Source organism: Lygodium microphyllum, chromosome 2, assembly GCF_053477565.2.
Source record: "Lygodium microphyllum isolate KBCC chromosome 2, Lygodium_microphyllum_v1.1.10, whole genome shotgun sequence".
In the NCBI taxonomy this organism is placed as follows: Eukaryota; Viridiplantae; Streptophyta; class Polypodiopsida; order Schizaeales; family Lygodiaceae; genus Lygodium; species Lygodium microphyllum.
The window spans coordinates 27,186,509-27,211,550 of NC_141136.1; the positions used below are offsets into that span (position 1 = coordinate 27,186,509).

The 25,042-nt window shown below is 37.9% G+C and overlaps 1 protein-coding gene across 2 annotated transcripts; it reads right to left on the bottom strand.

Annotated features, from left to right (window-relative positions):
• Positions 1-907: 907 nt before the first annotated feature.
• Positions 908-2,625, bottom strand: LOC148039563 (7-deoxyloganetin glucosyltransferase-like). 2 transcript variants are annotated; one of them, XM_087665206.1, is made up of 2 exons: positions 1,983-2,625; positions 908-1,872 (listed from the first exon to the last, which is right to left on the bottom strand). In XM_087665206.1, the coding sequence occupies exons 1-2, from the start codon at positions 2,563-2,565 to the stop codon at positions 932-934; spliced, it is 1,524 nt and encodes a 507-aa protein (XP_087521332.1). In that variant the 5' UTR covers positions 2,566-2,625; the 3' UTR covers positions 908-931. The 2 variants fall into 2 exon arrangements, with proteins under 2 accessions (XP_087521332.1, XP_087521330.1); XM_087665204.1 differs by having other exon boundaries at positions 908-1,875.
• Positions 2,626-25,042: the final 22,417 nt, after the last annotated feature.

Genomic DNA, 25,042 nt, shown 5'->3' on the forward strand with positions numbered 1-25,042 from the left:
ATTGCATGAGTTGATGTACACTACTTCTTAGAGATGAACTTGATGAGTACATATCAATCCCATACCAACAAGTCAAAATGGACCAATCAGCATTGTATCATGATACATCATTGGAGCCTTTTATGACATATTTTCATTAACATTATGATATTTGAACAGACACTATTAATTTGTTCTTAATGATATGGGTAATCTACACTTTGGTCAAGAGATGTAACACCCCAAGCATTAACATTGAGCATAGCTCTGAGTAGCAATGGAAAATGCTCCTCATAACTTGCAAAGAGCAAAACAAGGGAGCCCAAACACAAATGAGGAGAACCTACAAAAGCAAAGTAAGATTAATGCTTTTTGTTTTCTATTTGGATTGCTTTCTCATACTATTATTGAGAGAGAGAGAGAGAGAGAGAGAGAGAGAGAGAGAGAGAGAGAGAGAGAGAGAGAGAGAGAGAGAGAGAGAGAGAGAGAGAGAGAGAGAGAGAGAGAGAGAGAGAGAGAGAGAGAGAGAGAGAGAGAGAGATCTTATTTTTCTTCTAGCACATGAGCAACTAGAGATGTTTGCTTTGGTGGACCTATAGATTAGAGAATCATAAACGAGAAAATAATAGACGAACTTTCAACATGTATATGATAGTCGATACTATGATAGCTATACAATACCTTTATCATTTGATCAACTTGGATGTAAATAAACTTTACGAAACTTAGATTCTATTTTAAACCACTTTTCCAACTCTTGTCCCAAGATACTGTCTTGGCCTTATCAAATGGGAATAGTTAATGCAAATTTATCAAATGGGAATATTTAATGCAAATTTTTTAATACCAATGTCCAAAATATCAGGTGGAGTACTTTCCAAAGTTATTGGAGCATTTTTGAGAATAAATGACATATTTAGAAAGTTGAGGAAAGGGAGTAAGGTAGATCACGTCAATTGAAAACTTGAGAATATTGTCTTACAAAATCATCAAGGTTCTTTGAAGAATATCCACAAGAAATAGTCAATGCTTTATGTGCAAGGCACTTCGCATTGAGAACTTGATGCATGATTGGCTCTCTCAATCCTCCATGGAACATCTCCTTGATTTGTTGTGCTATACGTTCAACATTAAGTCCTTTTAAGCCAATTCCTAGCTTCCAAGACTGAGTAACCATAACACAATTTACTGCTTGATCTGCTAAGATGGGATAAGAGAGCATGGGGATGCCCATGTAGATGCTTTCAATAGTAGAGTTCCAACCATTATGGGTCAAGAAAGCACCAATAGAAGCATGAGCAAGGACTTGGAGTTGGGGGGCCCAAGTTACCACAATTCCACGGTCTTGGGTGCTTTCTCTAAAGCTACTGGGTAAGGGCAATTTGGCATTCATATCTTCTCGGATGACCCATAGGAAAGGTATTCTACTCGTTTGGACGCCGAGGGCGAGCTTCTCAAAGTCCTCTTTCGAAGGGATGGCTTTACTACCGAAGGAAATGTAGAGAACCGAGCAAGGCAACTGGCTGTCAAGCCAAGCGAGGCACTCGCTATCCTCCTGGGCAAGGGCCTCTCCCGGTATTCCCAAAGTACAGTCTGCATACTCACCATCTGCGGTATCGTCTTCCTCCGACCTATGAAATATCGATGGTGGAAGCAAAGGCCCCACTGCCTTGATCGGGGTCCCTGCCAACCCCGCCGCTTTGGCCAGTATAGAACCCTCCAAATCCACGAAACTATTGACAAGTATGCAGTCTCCACTCCTCAATGCTGCAACCATGGCTTCGACGTGCTCCTTCTTTACGTGCTGTTTGCCTGGCTGCAAGAGGCCTTCCAACTCCTTGGTTCCGAAGGAAGCATTCCCATCTATATCAGCAGACAGGTTGTTGATGTCGGCTGCTGTAAGGAAAGCAGACGTAACACTCGATCAGGAGGTTGGACCTCAAACAAGGTTGCAGACGTGTTCAGAACCAGGTGAAATATTGCCCGAGAGATTAACAACGGACCTTCAAGTAGAATATGCTGAAGAAAGAGGCAGAGGACGGTGGCACTCATGGGGAAGAAGGGGATGGAGGGGATGCCGAGCTTGACGGCGAGCTGCAGGGGCCACAGCAGGAAGACGTCGGCCACGACGAACGACACCTCCGTCTCGGTTATCATCCTCTCGAGCACGCGCTCTCCGTGCTCCCTCGTCCCTGCTACCACCCTCGGGAACGTCTCCGGTGACGCGTCCCTGCTGAAGTCCACATCCGGCGCTAGCCCGTCCGATATGCTCACGAACCGTACATCGTTATTGCCATTGTCTTCATCGTTATTGTTGAGATGCAGCTCGTCATCCAGCAGCTTCTTCTCGTTCAGCGTTTGAGTGCAATTTGCAGCACTCTTCGTGCGCTGCTTAATGTTATACGCCCTACGGCTCTCCGCCATGCTCCTCTGGTTCCTCTCCGTGTTCACGAACGTCACCTTGAACCCTCTCAGAGCAAGCTGCCTTGCCAGACGAAGCAAGGGAGTTATGTGGCCTTGCGATGGCAGGGGCACCATCAAAGCATGTGGCCTGCGTTGCATCTTCTCCTTGCTTCTATCAGGCATCTTGCTCGCTCGCTCGCTCGCTCTGTGTCGCGAGTCCGTTTCCTCCCCCGAGATATTTGCACCGAGGCTTGTGGACACCCGTGACCCCGGCCCGCACTACACTTTATGGGATTCTTGCAAGTAAAACGGAGCAACCATAGAGCAGCCAAGGTCCTTTGATCACACGCAATTTTACTTTCACTATCTATGAATAGCCCCAAATCAAGAGTACGAGGATTTTACTTTCACTCGCAATGGGCCCAAATTAAGCGTGTGAGAACAGAGAGTTTTGAGTAGTGTTCATAAAAAATTAAGGTTTAATGTAATGCGAATGGCAAATACCTTGAAAATTTAAAGAAGAAGGTTTAAAACCTTGAACCTTGAAAAATTTTAGTTATAAAAATTGTAAATACATATAATTTCATTAAAATTTTCCTCCAAAAATTTACGTTAGAGGTTTTTGTATTTGCTATTGAATATTTTTTTGGTGAACACTCGTTTTGAGAGCGTGTAGAGTTGGAGGAGAGAGAAAGCATAGAGATCCCAAAGAGAAGGCATAGAGATCCAATCCACAAATGCCACATATTGAAGACTTTGGACGGTGTAAGAGTACCCTCTAAAAAGGAGGAGTATCTAAAAAGTAGGAGACTTAGAGACTTTGAGGACTCTCACAAGTCCCACCAACCATGTATGCAAGGCTTTACTCAAGTTAAAGCATGTGTTTAAAAAGGATCACATGGAAGGATGTGTCACTTGCATAAGGCCTTCCATGGCTTGAACCACTCATAACGTACTCTAGCATGGTGTGCTTATTTGATTGCTCTCGGTTTTAGCATCACTTATTGAGAGCACATCTATGTCCATAAATATGGCAAGCATCTATTAATTATTAATGTTTATGTGGCCAACATGTTGTTGACTAGGCTAAATGAGTCACATATTGGAGCTTTAAAGGTTCATTTATAGTGCTCATTTGATGTCACAAATCTTGGTCATTTGCACTATTATCTTGGCATTCATTTGCTATGGTTAAGGGGGGTGTTATCATGATACAATCTAAGTGCATTAGAGAGCTCATTGAGCATTTTTAGATGGTAGACTACAAGTCCATCTCCACATCAATCGAAAAGGCTAGAGATTCACATTGGAGGATGCTAAATATCAGTTTGACATCTCATTATTACCAAGCTATTAGTTACCTACTCTATCTATGCAACATAAGGATCGATATTCAATTTGTGGTAACTTGGTTAGCCTAGTATATGCACAACCAATGGATGAAACATTGGCAAGAAGTTAAGTACATCTTTTGATATTTAAAAGGCACTCAACTATTTGGGCCTTTTCGGTCCTTCAAGCCTTTCTACTTGCTTGCATGCTTTTGTTGATAGTGAGGTTGGGTGCTTTGACAATAGTGTATTGACCAATGGAAATTGTTTTATGCTTGATGATTCACCCATTGCTCATGTGCTTTGACACTAGTGTGTCCATCAATGTAAATTGTTTCATGCTTGATGATTCATGTATCGCTTGTCTAAGCAAGTAGGCTATAGTGGCCACATCAAGCGCCCAAGTTTAATATATGTCAACATTTATGGCCACATTGGAATGTGTATGTCTCTAATGCTTTTTGGCAAATCTCAATGTGGGACAAGAGTTTCCCACCCTATCTATATTGACAGTCAAAGTGCTATGGTAGCAAGGAAGCTAGTGCTTTTCATGCTCGCATTCATTCCAAGGGGTTTGTTACACTTAATGCGTTCTTCTAGTTGGTTTGGTTGTATGTATTCAATTAAGGATCATTCACATTCTTACAAACTAAATATAACCTATAATAACATATAAGATGTGATAAAATTGGTAATATTCTAGCCCATGCTAATTGTAACTAATGTGTACTAGAAAATATATTATAAAATAATTCAACATCATAAACATTAGTTTCTTGAAAATTATTATTTGCCAAAAATGAGATCTAAGATCCTCTTATTTTTGGAAAAATAAGATCGTCTTATTTTTCCATAGTATAACTCTCATGTTAGATTTTTATGCCTCATTACTTGAGGTGCAAGATTACATGCAAGATGTAGTTTGGTTCATGTGCATTAATGCTCTCATAATCGATATATCCTTCCAATGTTATTTGCATGCTCAATCATTTGCTAACAATTGTACACATCATAGGACAAGTTCATCCTTGTAAGAGATGTGCAAAGGTGTGCTGCTAACTCGAACTTCTATTGAATTGGCCCATTTTTAAGCTCTTAGCATATTGATGATGGTGACTATGAATAACAAAGAATATCCTTAATCGAGTAACAAGAGTATCACTTGAATTTCATACCTCACTTGGTTACAAATGGTTCTTCTCTTTTGATTAGGTTATCATTGTGTAGCATAATACTGTATGGCCTTCTCCCATTCTCAACTTTAGGAAAAGCGATTTAAGTTAGAAGAGCCTTCAATATCAATATAGGATTATTTTCACATATGATCTCAATACTTCACTAATTCTAAGATGTGAGAATCTTCAAAGCCATTTATGACTAGCCATACTTTTGTTATAAGCCTATGACTATTCATAATATGTATAATCTCATGTCCAACAATTGAATAAATACATAGTCCTATTCAAGGGATTAATAGAGACTCAAAATTGGATGCCTATCACACACTATGATATGGTCCATTTACCTCGTCATAGACTTCTCTTGTCCTCGGAAGAATTGTTGCAATGTACACGATTTCCTTCATGATAATAATGATAACTCTTACAAGTTCAACCCTTGTTATAATGCCTCAAGGGTATTGAATCCTAACCTCACAAACAAGGGGAGGTCCGTACGAGCCAAAAACCTATTGAGATAGCAAGCTCAACACGTGCATACATTGATGGTGAAACGCTTGGCTAGATGGGCTCGCACATCTACACTTAACACATTGTGGTCATTATGATCCTCACATGGCTACTCACTTATCACTTATTATATTTAGTTTTTTGCACCTATCTATAGTTGGCATAATTATAGTGCCAATCGATTAGCATAGTTAGTTATGCATTGTTTGACTTAGCAGGCCACTTTCTTTTATGTTTTATATTATCTATACTTTGTGTACATTGTATTGTGAGAGGAGGAAGAAGAAAAAACCAACAAGAAAAGGTTTTGGCCTCCGTCTCTCTGCTTGTGTTCTTGAGTATACATTCTCTTGTGTATATGTATGTGATGCAGTAACTTAAGCAAGCCTAGGGAGATCAATCATAAATATATGCATGTATCACATAGGTTCAACATAAGGGATTTTTAAAATACAATTTTTACACATTTTTTACATACAAATGGATTCCATATAAAGGGGTTACTTATAGATTGAATAGAAAATGGTTATGTTTTATTAAGGAAAATTTCACATATAAGGATATTTATAAATAGGCCTTGAACGCATGTGATATAGAGGGTATACACATATTGAATTCCCTCTGGGCAAGCAAGTCTCCCCACCACCACGTGATCCTTGATATGATATCAAAGTGGTGCCACTAAGAGAGGATGGTTTTGAAGGTTGACGTGAAGGAGAAGAAGCAAGGATTCGAGCAAGCAAGGAATGTGTAAGAAGCTCTCCTATTTTTCTACTCTTTCTTTTGGATAGTACTTGTGAAGGCATCAAAAGCAAGGTAGAGCAAAAATCTCAGATTGCTGTTAGATTTCATGTGCAAGCAAAGCACTCTATATTCTCTAGATAGGCTCTTTAGGGATTTTTCGTTGCTTTTTTGGGCATATGATGCCACTTGGGGCCCTCTTTTAGAATAGCAAGGTTGCAGACAATAGCTTCACGGTATACTAAAATTTCAATTGTGTTGATTGAAAGTGGTTGTATAGGTTATTGATGTCCAATCTATACATTTTGAGGTGTTTTTTAGGAAGAAAACATAAGATTTATTTGCAAACGGGTTACAAATTATATATACTATTGTGTAGTCAGTGAAAAAGGCTGGTTGGTGTATTACTATGCACTTATTGTGAAAGGTTGTAGAAGATTTACTTGCTATTTTGTACCATTTTTGTGATAATGATAGAGAAGAATGTAAAACCCCATCATTGAGAAGTTGGACAAGAATAACTACCCATTATGGAAGTTCCATGTGACAAACTTCCTAATTGGAAAATACCTTTACGAGTTCATTCTAGGTGAAGAAAAGGAGCTAGAGTTGAGTAACCCTGCAATCAGAGATAAATTAAAGGCATGTAAAGATTGGAATGACAAGGATAAAAAAGTATTGTATTGACTATTTGCACAATCATTGATAATACTATGGTAGGGTATATAAAAAATGTAAAAACCTCACATGTAGCTGACAATTTTTAAGAATTTGTTTTCAATAAATACAAAGATATAAAAGATTCAACTCAAGCAAGAGTTGAATACTTTGAAGAAAGAGAAAATGTCTATCAATAAGTATGTTTTGAAGATGAGGAGCATTGCAGATGCTTTGGTAACGATTGATACAATATCTGAAGATGATGATTTGGTTTCATCTACTTTGGGTGGTCTTAGTAATGATAAGGCTTGGAAATAAAATTTCACTTCTGTATATGTACAAAAGTCATTTGTAGATTTTGATGAGCTGGTCTCTCTTATGATTACAGAATAGATCAATATGTAGGGTGACTCATTTGAAAGAAATGGTGAATAGGTCCAATAAATTTACTCAAGTTCAGAAAGGGGACATGGTAGATTCTCTTCAAGAGGCCATGGTATGGGATGTGATAACCAACAAAACATGCTAAATCAGTAATTCAGTGAAATGCATGTTTCAAGAGCCCCTGGAAACTTTAGAGGAAGGAGGATCTCTAGAGAAAGAGGTGGTTGGAAAAATAGAGGTTCTTGCAATTTTGGTATTGCTTGTCATTATTGTGGCAAAAAAGGTCATAGTCCAACTCATTGTTATGCTAAGAAGGATGATATCCATAATGGTAAATTATAGTAAGAAAACTATGTATCATCTTCACAATAGAATGAAGACAAAAATGAGTGGCTGTTTGTTATACAGTATATAATGAATGCTATTACAAGAAAGGGGGCACATGGTGATATATGGTATGTTGATTCAAGTGCATCTAATCATATGACTAGTCATGCTAAACGATTTAGAGATAAACATATATTGATTCAGGTGCATCTAATCATATTTACAAAATCTAAGCTATGTACAGATGGGTGATGATTCATGTTGCTCAATTTTACACATTAGAAAGGTTTCCTTGTCCTTGCATGATGGTTAGACAAAGAGTTTATTAGATGTATTATATATGCCATCAATCACAAAGAATTTGGTGTCTATTGGCAAAATGATAGAGTAAGGGTTATAGACTTGATTTAATGCGAAAGATTGTTTTGTAAAAAACTTTAATGATATGTGTAGATTGGTCACAAAAGGAAGTAGAGTTGGCCACTTGTTCACTTTTGATACTTAAATTTTTGCTATGAATGCTAAAGAAAAAGGAGTGGTTGTTGTAGACATTGAAATATGGCATAAATGTATTAGATATACAAATGTGCAAAGGTTGACATTAATGTAGTCTAAAGGATTGATTATATGATTGCTTATTTTTAGAGTTGTAGAATTTCATAAAGTGTGTGAAGTATGTCAATTTGGTAAGCAGATAAGACAACCTTTTTTGCATGGTATAATGTGAGAATAAATATACGTGATATTGCACATATAGATGTTTGGGAGCTTGCATAGAACATATGTCTTGGTGGCAGTAAATATTATATTACATTTATTGATGAGTGTTCAAGGAAATTACAAGTATATTTCATGAAGAAAAAGAGTGATATATTTGAGTACTTCAAAACTTTCAAGGCTATTGTTGAAACAGAAACATGCTTGAAAGTTAAGTGCTTGAGATCAGATGGAGGGGGAGAGTACATCTCTAATGAGTTTAGTGACTTCTTGAGGTCTCATGGGATAAAGAGATAGTTTACTTACAAGTATATCCCACAACAAAATGAGGTTGCAAAAAGAAAAAATAGAAGTTGCATGGGCACAAATGATTGAAAAGAATATTTCTAGTCTGAATTTGTTCATGTTGTTGTCTATATTATGAATAGAGTTTCCACAGCTGCAGTTTATAGGCTCGGGGATGTTACTATATGTATATCCTCTACATCACGTGCATTCAAAGCCTATTTATAAATATCCTTATCTGTAAATTTTTCTTGAATAAAACATAACCCTTTTCTATTCAATCTATAAATAACCCCTTTATATTATATCCTTCTAGATGTAAAAATGTATAAAATTTGTATTATAAAAATACTTCATTTTGAACCCACGTGATGCATACATATATTCATGAGTAACTTACTCGAGTTCATAGGATGACCCTTGAAGAATGCTTTACAAGCAAGAAGCTCGACGTGTCACACTTGAAAGTGTTTGGCTATATTGCATATGTTCATATGCAAGATGAGCTGCAAAAGAAGCTTGACCCAAAGGTTGAAAAATGTAATTTTATTGGATACTCGTAGAAAATATATCATTGTTATAACCCTATCACATGTGAGTTCAGAGTGAGTAGGAATGCTATTTTTTATGAGATGAGAAGTTGGTATGCATCTAGTGGTGATGCATTGGATGATGATAATGATCTCATGATAATAATGTGCGGAAAGAAAAGCAAGAATCACAAAGCCTTAGTGAACCAAAAATATCATCTAGTACTAAATCTACAGTTAGCCCTTGGTCTGGGAGACTAAGGAGTAGCCCCACATCTTTAGGTGTATCTACAAGTGTTTTAGGTAAAGATAAAGGAAAGAAGAAAGTATCAAATGGTAATGATGCATCTACTAGTCATTTGGAATTTGATTAAGTTTCTAGTGGGTTAGAGAGTTTGGACGATGAGCTTGGTATTCATTTAGTCAATACACTAGGTGTACAAAAAGCAAATGGTAATGTCCGAGGTAATTCACTATATGTATGCCCTCTATATTATATACATTCAAGGCCTATTTATAAATATCCTTATCTGTAAAGTTTTTAAAATAAAACATAACCCATTTCTCTTAAATCTGAGTAACTTCTTTATATGGGACCCTTATATATGTAAAAAATGTGTGAAAATGGTATTTTAAAAATCCCTTATGTTGAACCCACACGATACATACATATATTTATGATTGAGCTCCCCGAGGGTAATGTAAAGGCTCCACTTAGTGTTTTAGTAGTACGTAGGTCTAGCAAGGTCAAATATCCTATTAAAAGATTTAGTTTTGAAGGGTACATAGCTCACCATTATGCTTATATGGTAAATGTGGTTGAGGATGTTGAGGCCACTTATTTTGAGAATGTTGTTGGTCATGCTTATTGGAATGTAGCAATGGATGAGAAGATGGCTACATTAGAAGCCAATAAGACTTGGGATCTAGTATCATTTCCGACAAGCAAGAAAGCTATTGGGTGCAAGTGGATTTAAAAAATTATGCATAATGTAGATAGTTCCGTTACTAAGTATAAGGCTAGACTAGTTGCAAAAGGCTGTGATTAAACATATGGTACAGAATATGAATAGACATCTAGTCTACCAGTTACTAGAATGGCAACTATTAGATGTGTGATTGTCTTGGCAGCAAAAGCAAAGGTTAGAGTTTGCAGCAAATGGATGTCAAGAATGCCTGATTATATAGTAAATTACAAGAAGAGGTTTATATGGAGTAGCCAACACGTTATCAGGATTTAGAGCATCCCACATATGTGTGCAAGTTTGACAAGATCAGATAGTATCTTGTCAACATTGGCTTTTATATTTGTGATGTTAACCACTCATTTCATGTGATAAAGGGAGATGCATACTTGGTCATCATAGTCATCTATGTGGATGACTTGAGTGATAGTGATAGTGGGATTGCTGAAGTTAAGGAATTTTTGAAAAAGAAGTTTGAGATGGAAGATTTGGGTGAGTTGAGGTACTTTCTTAGTATTAAGGTGATCCAATGTGATGATGGTATATGGCTGCTTCAAAGGCAATATAGCTTGGATATGTTATCCAAGTATGGTATGATAGCATATAAGCCTCTTTCAGTGCCATTGGAGTAAAATGTAAAGTTGAGTGTTGATGTTAGTGATAAGATAGAAGACCTTACTACGTTCAAGAGGATAGTAGGAAGTTTGATTTATATGATTATCACAAGGCCATATGACTGGCCTTGTCAATTAGTTTATGGAGATGCCTACAATGCCTCCATGGATACAATTAGACACTTTGAGGTATGTGAAGTCCACCTTGCATTATGGAATTTTTTATGAGGTAGGTAAGGACATATAAGTGTTTGGATACATAGATGTAGATCAGGCTGGTAGTATGTTTGATACAAGATTTACCAATAGATTCATGTTCTTCATTGGTAGTGCAATAGTTTCATGGTGTAGCCAAAAACAATATATAATAGTTTTATTGAGTATAGAGGCTGAGTATAGAGGAGCTCCTATGGCAACATGTGAGGTAGGGTAGTATGGCTACAAAAGCAATTGGGTGATTTGGATGTGCAGGAGGGCGATGGTCTAATTGGCATTCATTGTGGCAACATGAATAGCATACAATTAGCTAGTGATGCCAGGAGGCATATTTCACGGTGGATTCCGTGAGGTTTTATGGTGGATTCCGTAAACTTTGATGACCGGGGCTCATACACAAAGTGGATTCTTTGTGCGAGAAGTTGATGGGGACGCCTGTCCTTTTCGAGCATTTCATTAATTTAGTGTGTACATGGGTGATTCCATAGCGGGTGATTCCGCAAAATACATATTAAATTAATAAACATTTATGAGTTTAGAGTGCGCACTCATAATAAATTAAGATTAGGATTTATTTCTAACCAATTGATTTATTTATGTAGCTGAAGACTGCTAGGTATTCACTTTTATCGGTTTAATTGTATTATTTTACTAACGATTGTGAATGCTTCAGTTGATGTGTAGAGATAGCAGCAGTGGCGGAGAAAAGCATTGGAGTCTAGCGAGTATTCGATCTATGGATTATATTTTGATAGGCGCCACGCCTATATTTTGTCATGTCTATTGAGGCATCGATTATTTATTATTATTTTGTATGCGCCCATGCACACGGATATGTTATTTCTATTTGGACATTGTATTGGGCGTGCCAGACTCTTTGGGCACCGTCCATTAGCTTTATTCCTATTTTTGTAAAAGTAAACTCAAAAGCTAAAAGCTTGATATATTTTTGTAAATTGGGCTATTATTGAGCCTGAAGAAGAAATATACATAAAATACATGCTTTGTGAAGCGCTCACACAAGGCATGGGGGGAGATTGCACCCAATTGGTCTCTTGCTCTTGTCGTTCATGCTTTTTACCTTGTAACTTGTGCAAAAAGTAGAGTTCATTGTTCTTGGGGACCTTCCGGGATTCACTACGTGAGCATACAACGACCGATCTGCACACCAGTGGTATCAGAGCGAAGCTGAGATCAAGAGCTTCCAATCGCTACCCATCTCGTGCGAAGGTGGAGCTCTTGGAACGATCGGGCTCTACGGTCAATCTCGTCACGAACCGTCGATACAGGCAGACTTCTGGTGATCAAGAACCCCTGTTTCTGTCATTAGATCGCGAAGGGCTGGGCTATACAGGCGGAGGACCACTCCTTCATCTCCTTCAACAAAATCGTGGATAAATAGAGAAAAGAGTAACTCCTCTCTCATTAAGCTTCAAAGCTTAAAGTTAAAAGTTAATAAGCTTGATAAGAAGCTTAAAGAAGCTTCACTAATTGAATCGATTGCAAAATGGCATGAGGATGTACTGGGCGGCGAAAATTCCGCCAAGGACATACTCATGTCCTCAAAATCGACGGCAGATCAAGAAGCCTAAAGCTTCTTAATCTACTAAGTTACCTAAAGCTTCCCAATCAATCAAGTCACAATTACTTCAGGACACACCACAGAAGTCAAGTTCTGCAAGTAAATTCTGATCAAGTTTTGCAAGTTCCTTAAGTCGACTAAGTTCTGCAAGTCTGCAACTTTGCAAGTCACATAAGTCTGCAACTCTGCAAGTCAGACTAGTCAACTGGAGTCAGAACTGACTTGTGCTCAAAACTCCTAGAAGGACTGTTCCTGCGCAGAAACTTCGAATTGCAAAGTTGTTCGTTGGAAGGTATTTTACCCATATGCAGGTTCGCTGAAGCATTTTCAGCATACGAAGAAGGAAAAATCGCAGAATTTCTGAAGATTGAGAAAGATATACCCAAAAACACATAAGCCTTGTATCCCCGAAATTGAGCTACGCTCATTCCGCTAACCTGATTTTGAGTGAGAAAGGTCTTTTGAGTTTTACAGGATGACGGAACCACATATGGATGATCTTATGGCTGAAGGCGACCTACCTGAACCTACGATGGAGCAAAAGCTGGACTTAATCATGATGCAATTGGAAGAAGAACGAAGGGCTAGGCAAGCATTGCAAGCGCAACAGATCTGATTCGACGTACCATTGGCGCCACTCTTGAAGCTCAAACCATTCGCAAGGAATCAAAGATAAGTAAACGAAGTTTCAAATTCCGTACTTTCAATGGCATACGAGAAGGAAAGACTGTTCTAGCATTCATTAGTCAGTTTGACGACTATTTCCATGAAGAAACCTATGCAGAAAAAGATAAAATCAAGTGTGTTACTAATCATTTGGTAGACAGAGCATCTCTTTGGTGGACTGTCGTACGCAAGAGCATAGATTGTCTTGCTACTTGGGAAGATTTCAAGAAGAAATTCATGCAGAATTTCCTTCCACCGCAATTTCATGAGAAAGCTATCAAGCAATGGGATCTTCTCCAGCAACGGGATCATGAGCCTATACCTCAGTATACAGAGCATTTTTGGAATGCACTCCTTCAGCTACGCATGCTTGAAGACGTACCAGAGGCGACACATAAGCGCAAGTATATGTCTAGACTCCTTGGGCATTACTATGCTGAAGTTAACATGTTCAAGCCTGCTACTCTTGAAGACGCCATTTCACCAGCTCACGACACTGAAGATAAGCTACGAGGTAGAGACAGACAACCACCGCAATTCCAAGCCAATGGTAACTATGGATCTAAACAATTCAATTCCAATTTTAGAAGATTTAATCTAGGTCGTTTCTCTTCATCATCTTTCCGCAAGAATTGGGCAAAACCACCTGCATTACCATCCAATGTAAATCAAAACCCTAAGCCTATTCCACAGCCAAATCCAAATGTACCTAGACTTCCCGCCATTGCAAATACTGTAACCAAACCCAAGCCAATAGTATGCTATAAATGCCACCAACCTGGACATCTAGCAGAAAATTGTCATTCAAAGAAGCCACTAGCTCATATAACCTACCTTGGAGCCATGGACGAAGACGAACGTGAAGATATGCCTGACTTCACTGAAGATGAGGATGACACTACTACTACTTCCGATACTTTACCAGGTATGCCTACTCCACATTCTTTATTGACTATGAAATGTTTGGTGCATGGAAAGGAAAAGACTATTTTGCATGATGACGGTAGTACTCATGACTTTATTTCAGCAAAATTGGTAAAGGAATTGAAATTACAGACTGTACCGACGCATTATCGCATAAAAGCTGCATTCTTAGGCACTAGGTATAATGGTACACATGAAGTGCAAGACTTAGAGATTCAAATTGGTTCATACACTGAAAGAAGAAATTTCTTAGTTGTTCCATTACAGTCGAGTGACATTATTTTAGGTATGCCTTGGCGACACCAGCATAACCCAGATATATATTATTCCACACACACAATGAATATTAATTTTCAAGGAAAATCTATTATATTATATGGTATGCATGCATCTAATGTTTTTCCACTGCTTTCGCATACTCAAGCTAAACGTGCATTATGCAAGAGTAGTAAATCCTATCTCATTTGGGTGAATGAATTGCAAGTAAAAGAAAATCATATGCACCCTAGACATAAAGAATTTCTTGTATATTTTAAGGACTGTTTTGCAGAAGACTTACCACCAGGTTTACCTCCTTCACGTCCAGAAGACCATAAGATAGATTTGATCCCTGGCACACAACCACCTTGCAAAGCACCATATAGGCATAACCAGATAGAGCAAAAAGAAATCCAGAGTCAAGTTGAGGAATTACTAAATAGAGGATTGATTAGACCTAGTAGTTCTCCATTCGGTGCACCTGTGTTGTTAGTCAAGAAAAAGAATAATACCTATCGTATGTGCATTGACTACTATCGAGCTTTAAATAAGATCACTATAAAGAATAGGTATCCCATTCCTAGTTGATGACCTTATGGACAAACTGCAAGGATATGCTATATTTAGTAAAATAGACCTTAAGTCTGGTTATCATCAGGTGAGACTAGATAAGTCTGACATATTCAAGACTGCATTTAGGACACAGTTTGGTCATTACGAATTTTTAGTCATGCCATTTGGATTGACTAATGCACCTGCTACCTTTAGTAGAATGATGAACCGTATATTTCTGAAATATCAGTATTGTGTAATTGTTTTCTTTGATGATATATTGGTGTTTAGTCAAAATGAGAAAGAACATTATGAGCATTTATCATTGGTTTTTCATTTATTGAAAGAAAATCAACTGTATGCAAATCCTGAAAAGAGTGAATTCTTTAAAACAAAAATTGAGTATTTAGGTCATATTGTATCATCTGATGGAATTAAAGTTGATCCTAAGAAAATTGATGCAATATTGAATTGGACTGTACCTAAAAACGTGCATGAGTTACGCTCATTCCTTGGTCTTGCTAGTTTCTATAGGAAGTTTGTACGCAATTTTTCATTACTTGCTTTACCATTAACCAAACTTCTGAAGAAAGGAATTGTTTATCATTGGTCCGAAAATCAACAGAAATCCTTTGACTTACTGAAACATGCATTAACCCATGCCCCTGTTCTACAGTTGCCTGATTTTAATAGACCATTCTTTCTAGTAGTGACCGATGCTAGTGGATCAGGAATAGGAGCCGTACTTATGCAAGACAATCATCCTATAGCATATTCTAGTTGTAAGCTGAAACCCTCTGAGCTGAAATATTCCACATATGACAAAGAACTATTAGCAGTTGTACAAGCATTAAGACAGTGGAAACACTACTTAATGGGTTCAGAATTTATGATCAAGACCGATTAGCAAAGTATTCGACATTTACTTAGCCAACCTCAAATCTTTGACCGTCATATCAAATGGGCCTCCTTTATTCAAAGTTTTCATCCTATCATTCAATACCAACCCGGAAAAGAAAATGTAGTGGCTGATGCATTGAGTAGAAGACCTGCCATTCATAATATTTCTGTCATATCTTTTGATTCTTTGATTGCTATGAAAGATACATATCATTAGGATATTACTTTTCATACTGATTGGAATAAATTAGTTCAAAATAATTTGATTCCTATTGATTCATTGTCATATAATGATGGATTTATGTTTTATGAAAACAGATTGTGTGTTACAATTCCATTTCGATCTTTTGTTTTGAATGAAATTCATTGTCCCCCATACCAAGGTCATAGAGGTAGCATATCTACCTTACGTACATTAACTGAAGATTTTTATTGGCCGCATATGGATGCTGATGTATCTAACTTTGTTTCTGAATGTTTGATTTGTCAACGAGTTAAGAGACATCATGGTAAACAGTATGGATTACTTATGCCTTTGTCTATTCCATCTAAGCCTTGGGAACAAATTTCTATGGATTTCATTGCTGGTTTACCTAATACTAAATCTAACCATAGTATGATTTGGACAGTTGTAGATAGATTTAGTAAACAAGCATACTTCATTCCATGTAAGAAAACTTTAACAGCATCACAAGTAGCATAGTTGTTTTTGAAAACTATTTTTACTAACCATGGATTGCCAAAAGTTATTATTTCAGATCGTGATTCTAGATTTTGTAACAACTTTTGGATTACTCTGTTTGCTAACCTAGGCACAAAGATTGATTTCTCATCTGCATTTCATCCAGAAACTAATGGACAAACAAAAGCCACAAACAGCACAATTCTAGATCTTTTACGTGCATGTACTATTTCTAAACCTCAGACATGGGACACACATTTGCATTTATTACAGTTTGCATATAACAATACACCACACACATCTACAAAGAAAGCACCGTTTGAAGTCATTTATGGATATAGATTATCTACACCTGTTGCATCTTTGTCTAATAGAATTCAAAGTGCTAATGATATTGCTAGTATGCATAACAATATTTTTAATGAGGTTAAAGATATGATTGCTAAAGCCCAGCAATCATATACCAAACAAGCCAACAAGAAAAGACAAGCAATGAATTTCAAAGTTGATGATTATGTTTGGCTAAGAATAGAAAAATGTAGACTGCAAAGTGTAGATAGACATCCAGTTGTCAAATTAGCCTCTAGATTCTATGGACCATTTAGGATCATTCATAAAATTAATGACAATGCATTCAAGTTAGAATTACCATCTCATTGGAAAATTCACAATACATTTCACATTAGTTTATTGAGACCATTTAGAGGCCAATTACCTGTACACCCTGTTTATGAAAACCCACCTTTATTAGAGGAAGAGACTGAAATACTTAAACCAGAAGCTATCATAGACACTGACTTTATGTCCACTAGAACTGGCCGAAGGTATTCTAGATATCTAGTTAAATTTAAGAACCATCCTGTAGAAGAAGCACAATGGATGCACGCTAGAGACTTAAATGCTTTCCCCACTCTGTTAGCTCCACATTGAGCTAATAGCACTTGAGGTCAATTTCTATCCCACCCCGGGGGTATGATGCCAGGAGGCATATTTCACGGTGGATTCCGTGAGGTTTTACGGTGGATTTCGTAAACTTTGATGACTGGGGCTCATACACAAAGTGGATTCTTTGTGTGAGAAGTTGATGGGGATGCCTGTCCTTTTCGGGCGTTTCATTAATTTAGTGTGTACATGGGTGCCGCAAAATGCATATTAAATTAATAAACGTTTATGAGTTTAGAGTGCGCACTCGTAATAAATTAAGGTTAGGATTTATTTCTAACCAGTTGATTTATTTATGTAGTTGAAGACTGCTAGGTATTCACTTTTGTCGGTTTAATTGTATTATTTTACTAACGATTGTGAATGCTTCAGTTGATGTGTAGAGATAGCAGCAGTGGCGGAGGAAAGCATTGGAGTCTAGCGAGTATTCGATCTATGGATTATATTTTGATAGGCACCACGCCTATATTTTTTCATGTCTATTGAGGCATCGATTATTTATTATTATTTTGTATGCGCCCATGCGCACGGATATGTTATTTCTATTTGGACATTGTATTGGGCGTGCCAGACTCTTTGGGCACCGTCCATTAGCTTTATTCCTATTTTTGTAAAAGTAAACTCAAAAGCTAAAAGCTTGATATATTTTTGTAAATTGGGCTATTATTGAGCATGAAGAAGAAATATACATAAAATACATGCTTTGTGTGTTGAGAATCAGCAATCACACTCAAACAGCCTCTTTGTATGGAGTCTCAGGGTCAAGGACATGCAGGCTAACTTATCCCATATGCACAATGGTGCCTACTGCAGTTTCCTACTTTCCTATAAAGCATTGTACTTGCTTCCTTTCTTAATGCAATGATAGTACTCTTTTCATTTCAGTAAAGTGTCAATGTCATTGTCCACATACACAAGATTGTATTTATGAGTCCAAGTCTCAATCTTGGAACCTAATTCACTTGTGTAACAAACAGTGTCATTCCATCATGAGTCTACACTTCTCCTTCCATCCTCCATAGCTTCTGCCTTTGCCATGCTCTAGATCCCGCATTTCTAACATGGTATCAGAGCCCAGTTGGGCATGGCATTGCTTCTCCAGCCTCTCTTGATTCTTCTGAACCTCCATCCAGCTCAGTGTCAGTGTATGACTTCTTTTCTCAACTCTACTCTCACTGAAGCTTCCATGGCAGCCATAGCCAGCAGCACCCTGTCAGATTGAACTGCTTATATCTCACTCCACAGGTCAAATCTCTTGGAGCTTCCTTCTGGAAAAGTATTCCCCAACTCATAAAGCTTCCCCGTATCACATCAATCCAGGACATTGGACCATCTGGAGCTCAGCATTGTGAAAATCCCCAATCTCTGTTCTGTGTCTGCCATAGCCAGACATGACCTACCTTGCTTGGAGCTTCCATAACTCTTCAACCAGGCCATTTCAGCCCACGATTTCTTCTGGAGAGTTGTTCCTCTGCTCAAGGCACTTCATCTTGGCACAATAATCAATGACATTGATGCTCCCTGGCTCCAGCATTGCAGAAATTTGACCTCGCTGTCCAGATCTGCGCCGATTCTGTTCGCGGCACCTGTGCGCTGCATACTGACCACGATGTTCACAATCTCCATGGGGCTTTGGTAGCCCATGACATAAGCTTCCTAGATATGTAAAAAGTTTTAAAAATGATGCACTGTAGCTCCTGCAATAAGCAAAAAACCAGGCCCCTGTCTCAGAAACCCTAATTCCACCATAGCCAAAAGCTTCAAAATCTTGACATTTTTCACTGTTTCTCTCACTGAAGTTATTAACAGTGATTTTAATCACTGAGCAATACTCTCTGAAGTTCTTTAAAGTACTGTCACTCAGATCTGAAGACATAAGCATCAAATCAAGAAGGGGAAGATCACTTGGAGTAAAAGACTTTTGCAGATTTGGCATTCATTGACACTCAGTTAGTGCTTTTTAGCACTTGTGTCTCTCAATCAATTCTTCTGTTGCTCAAATCTAATCAAGTCTGAAGTTGATTTGCTACTGTTCCCGTAAATCTAACATGGGCAAAGACTCGCCAAATGCTCGATTCAAAGGAGTTGGATTCCACACTTGGCAAACCCGCATCAAGCTCATCCTGATGAAGAAGGGTCTCTGGGCCATCACAAATGGCAAAGAGAAGAAACCGCGGGACGCGGACCTTGCAACTACTTGGCAAAAGAATGATGACAGAGCCCAGGCCATTATCAAATTGGAGCTAGATGACAGTTATATCCATCACGTGGATAACTGTGAGACCTCACAGGATACATGGAAAAGACTTGACACCCTGTTCGGTGCACAATCTAAATCATCAAAGTATGGTCTCCTAATTGAATTCTTCAGGCTTGAAATGAAGTCCAGCACATCACTTGCCACACATCTTAATTACATGGAAGGACTCCTAACCCAACTTGCAGGAATCAACATTAAAATGGATGAAGATGTTTGCATCGGTGTTCTACTTAAGAGCTTGCCTCCTGAATATAATAACGTATCAACAACTTTAATCAACATGCCAAATCCTGAACTTGTTGATATCCAGGGATCACTGTTAGAAGAAGAAAAGAAGCTAAAAACTAAAGAAGAACCAAGTACCTCTAGAGATGAGCATGCATTATATGTTGGCAACACGTACAAAGGCAAGAAAGATCAGCTCTTTTGTGACTTCTGCAAAAGGACCGGACACACCGAGAAGTTCTGCCACGCAAGAAAGAGATCCCAAAAGGCCTATCTAGTCGTAGTCAAAGAAGAAGAAGAAAATGAAGCAAAGGAAGAAGAAGATGAAGATCACCAGGATCGGAAGGACAAGACTCATCAGTCCTTGTACTCTCATAATTCTGATAGACTGTTTTAATAGCCTTGTATTTTCCTTGCCCTAATGCTTCCTGCCATAAGCCTTGTAAACTCCTTATGTAACTTGGCATTACAGTCCCTGTACACTTTGTGAGGCCCCTGTTACAGCCTCTGGATGTCCACCATGTTTATGGTACCCACACTTAGCTTTTTCTGCGACAGCCTCTGGTGTTTTTGCCATGTCTGTGGTATGCCCACACTTTGCAGGTGGTTCTCATTACAGCCTCTACACACTTTGTGCCTTTCCTAGTTGTGATTGAGGAGGGGTGTTGAGAATCAGCAATCACACTCAAACAGCCTCTTTGTATGGAGTCTCAGGGTCAAGGACATGCAGGCTAACTTATCCCATATGCACAATGGTGCCTACTGCAGTTTCCTACTTTCCTATAAAGCATTGTACTTGCTTCCTTTCTTAATGCAATGATAGTACTCTTTTCATTTCAGTAAAGTGTCAATGTCATTGTCCACATACACAAGATTGTGTTTATGAGTCCAAGTCTCAATCTTGGAACCTAATTCACTTGTGTAACAAACAGTGTCATTCCATCATGAGTCTACACTTCTCCTTCCATCCTCCATAGCTTCCGCCTTTGCCATGCTCTAGATCCCGCATTTCTAACATTGTGAAGCGCTCACAGAAGGCATGGGGGAGATTGCACCCAATTGGTCTCTTGCTCTTGTCGTTCATGCTTTTTACCTTGTAACTTGTGCAAAAAGTAGAGTTCATTGTTCTTGGGGACCTTCCGAGATTCACTACGCGAGCATACAGCGACCAATCTGCGCACCAGCTAGGAACCCAGTGTTCCATGCTAGGATAAAACACATTGAGGTGCACTACCACTTGTGAGAGGGAAGGTACTTGCAAGAGAGACTGACTTGGTATATGGCGGCACACAAGATCAGATAGCTAACATTTTTACGAAGTTATTGGGTCCAAAGAAGCTTCGAAAATTTCGAAGCTTACTTGGAGTTGCAAAGATACAATTGAGCTTGAGAGGGAGTGTTGAGATGACAAGCTCAACACGTGTAGCCATTGATGATGGAAGACCTTGCTAGATAGGTCCGCATGTCTATGCTTAGCACGTCGGTGGTCATTATAATCCTCACATGGCCATTGACTTATCACTTATTATATTTAGTTTGTTTCACTTACCTATGGTTGGCATAGTTATAGTGCCAATCGATTAGTATAGTAAGTTATGCATTGTTTGACTTAGTAGGTCACTTTCCTTTTTGTTGTATCTTATTTATACTTTGTATATATTGTATTGTGAGAGGAAGAAGAAGAAGAAATAAAAAAGAAAACATTTTGGTGTCCATATCTCTTATTGTATTCTTGAGTGTGCTTCCTCTTGTGTGTATGGTGTGTGTTTGGCATAGTAGCTCAAGCAAGTCTATCCACCACATGATACTTGTCAAAACCCTAGTGTTGACAAGAACTTTGAAATTACTTCATGAATACACATGATCCTTCTCAACACACTTATTCTCCACAATGATCTCACAAGCTCAAGACTAACTAATGAAGAGGACACCCTAGAAAGTTGTAAGGTTGAGTATCCTCCTATTGCCACACAAACACACTTGACTTCAATAAAAAAATCCTTTACTTTTTCAAGACTCAAAACTTGAAGAGAAATTACATGCTTAGAAAAGCCAAACTTCTTCTTCAACTCCACAATAGGACAAACCAGTTGCAAGATAAAATGTAAATTCTATGTGCCCAAATAGACAAAACCCAACTTCCATGCAATCATCTCATGATCCATCACATTTAATGCTTTGGCTTCCATCAAACAACTCAAATTAGTGTCTATAGATGCTACAATCATTCCTTATAAGGAGAATCACAATATTCTCTTATTGGCAAATTCAAAAACTTAATAACCTTAGAAACTAAAAGCTTTCCATCTATGTTTTATGTGCTTTCTAATAGAGAGGATGTCAAGAAGGAAATTCTACTTGGCAAACCTTTCAAATGTGCAAGTAAGTGCGACGTCCACTTGACCCTACCTAATGTCAAGATAAGCACGGTATTTAGCAAAAGTAACCTCACCATCACTCAAGACAAGGGTAAGAAATCGGCTTCTAAGCTAGATAGAAACTCAAGTGATGAAAGTCATAATCAAGAACTATTAAAGGCTCAAGAACAAAAAAATATGCCACTTAGTGTGAAGTTCCCTAGTCCTAACACAAAGGCCAATATACCTAATAACTCTCAAGTAGCTCCCAAAGCTACTATAAATAGACCCCCATGTAAAGACTGATAAAGATCTTGGGGATACCACCATAAAAGTTGACATAGAGTTAGCACAATGCCGCAATGGGTTTCCAAAGTGTTGTTATATGCTCAAGGGTATTATGTGGAAATTTGATGGATTTGGTTACCCAAACCACATGTGACACCACCTCTGTCAATCATAGACCAACATTCTTACAAACAAAGGAGACAATGTAAATATGGATCACAGTCTTAGATAAAAGCCACTCAAGAATTGAGCAAGCTAAGATCGAAACCAAAAATCCAACCTTCATCTATAAAAAAAAGAGAATTAGCCTAACATTGAGGATCGCTTAGCATAGTTGTCAAATCCAAGAAAAAGTTGGTACGAACCCCTAAGTCAAAAATCACAAAAGGAAAACCAAAGCATTCACCTCATGGTATTGCTCAAACTACACATGACCACCCAAGTGAGGAAAAAAATGATGAGAGATGAATTTTAGAGCTGAATTTAAAGTGCAAAAGTGAGCCAAGATCCATAAAGGAGGCGTTTTTGGTAGAAAATGAGTTAATCATGAATAAAGGAGTTGGTGTTTTCCTAGATGTATTTCAATGTTGTTGGGAATCCAACACATCTGTTCGTTCATCGATCAGATTCTATTTGACCCTCCATTTAATGGTTGCAAAATTTGGTGTTATGAAGCACCTACCTAATTGGAAGCCAAAAAGCAAGTGACAGAGGTCAGGGTAATAGTTTTTGATAGCAAAAAGATGATCGTCCAGTCAAATCACATATCCTAGATTGTTTCCTCTTTGTTTAATTCGAAACCACTTGTGAGATAGTGTGAACACATTGGAATGAACCACTTTTTTTGCAAGTTAAGAGTTAATCAAGCTTACGGAGCCAAAAAACTGTATGAAACATCACGAATGAGGGGGGGGGGGGCACCTTTTTTTGGGTGCTCCTCCATTCCATTAAAATTTTGATTTTTTGTCTCTTGATATCAGGCCTCCTCCTCCTAGGACTAAGATGCCACGCTTCCATGCTCCACATGACAAGTAGCCAAGTGATTTGATGCAATGAAAAGTTTAGAATTCAATATTTCTCTCTCCACTTTCTCTCTCACTATAAACACAGTTCATATGGGTTGAGAGGATGAGGGAGAGTGGATACTAACTCGTGACAAGATGTGTGGAATGGATCAAAGAAGCACAAGGAGGTATTAGTGGTTGTAAAAGAGCATCCAACAACTTCTCAATACAATGGGTTGCATATGCATATTATAGCGTAAGCAGTCCTTTATTGAATTTTAGATAAATCTTTCATTCTTATTATGGAAAATGATTAGAAACGGTTGAATATGCTTGAATATGTATGAAATTATAGAATAATCAATAATTTTGAGTAATTTACATAATAAAAATCAAAATTGTAAAACCTGCAGTGGAAGATTTAGTAAAAAAATGATAATTTCATGGATTTTTATAGTTCAATGGTATTCCTATGGAGTTATATAGAATATAATATTGAATCACAATCCACATTAAAATAAATGGTAAAATTTTATTTAAAAATAGATTTTTGGATGGAGAAAATTAGTTTTCATATGTGAAAATTTACTATAAATTAGGTATATATATGTGGATGTATGATGAAGGTAGAGCATGGGGATTTACCTCAGCCTACCTCCATCTTTATGTGTAAGTCTGTGTTTACCACTTTTCTACATTTAAAAATGACACGAAACACCCTCTTAAATTGGTGCACAATTGCAAAACCTAAATGTTAGGGAGAAAGGGGTTATGTGGAAATTTAAGTATTAGTTAAATTTCAATTTCTATGTATATCATAACATATAAGACTTGCTTCATTTAAGTTTAAAGAAACAATAGTACGGATTAGTTTGGTATTGAAGTAATACGTTAGAAAGGAAATCATTAAAAGAATGTTTCTTTAACATGATATCTTAGTTGATTTGTGGTTAATTTGTTTGAGAACCATATGGCATTACACCTTGCATTTGCATTCTTATACATGGTATAAAGAAAGAGGAAGTCTCTTGGATACATCACAATTGATTGCTAAACCTTTTGACCAATGATGATAATGTGAGGATCCCTGAGCTATAGGATAGTATGATTTTCTTTAGGGATTGATTAAGTGAAAAAATAAAAATATCTCTTGAAACACTTTATCAAGAGAGTGGACAATGTTACGAGTGTGTTTTATGTTTAAATAGTGCATTTTGGGGCCAATCCCTAAGGTGTAGAAGAGCCGTAGGAGCCACAATGATTGGTTGGGGGTGCTCTATATGTGTGTGTAATGAGGTGTTGATCACCCATATGTGTGGTATACTCTCTTTGTTGGAGTTAGGATGGAAAAAATTGTTGGACTACAAATCGACACATGATGGGACCTAAAATGGGTCGGCACTGGCTATGGCACTAGCCGGACCTCATGCATACGACAGACAACCCCACCACACAGTCTCGCGGGCCAGGAGCATCTAAAACTCACTTTGCACTAAATGCTTATGACGATTTTGCATTTGTATCCAATATGTAGTCCAACGTTCACCTTCCCTTGTCCTCAG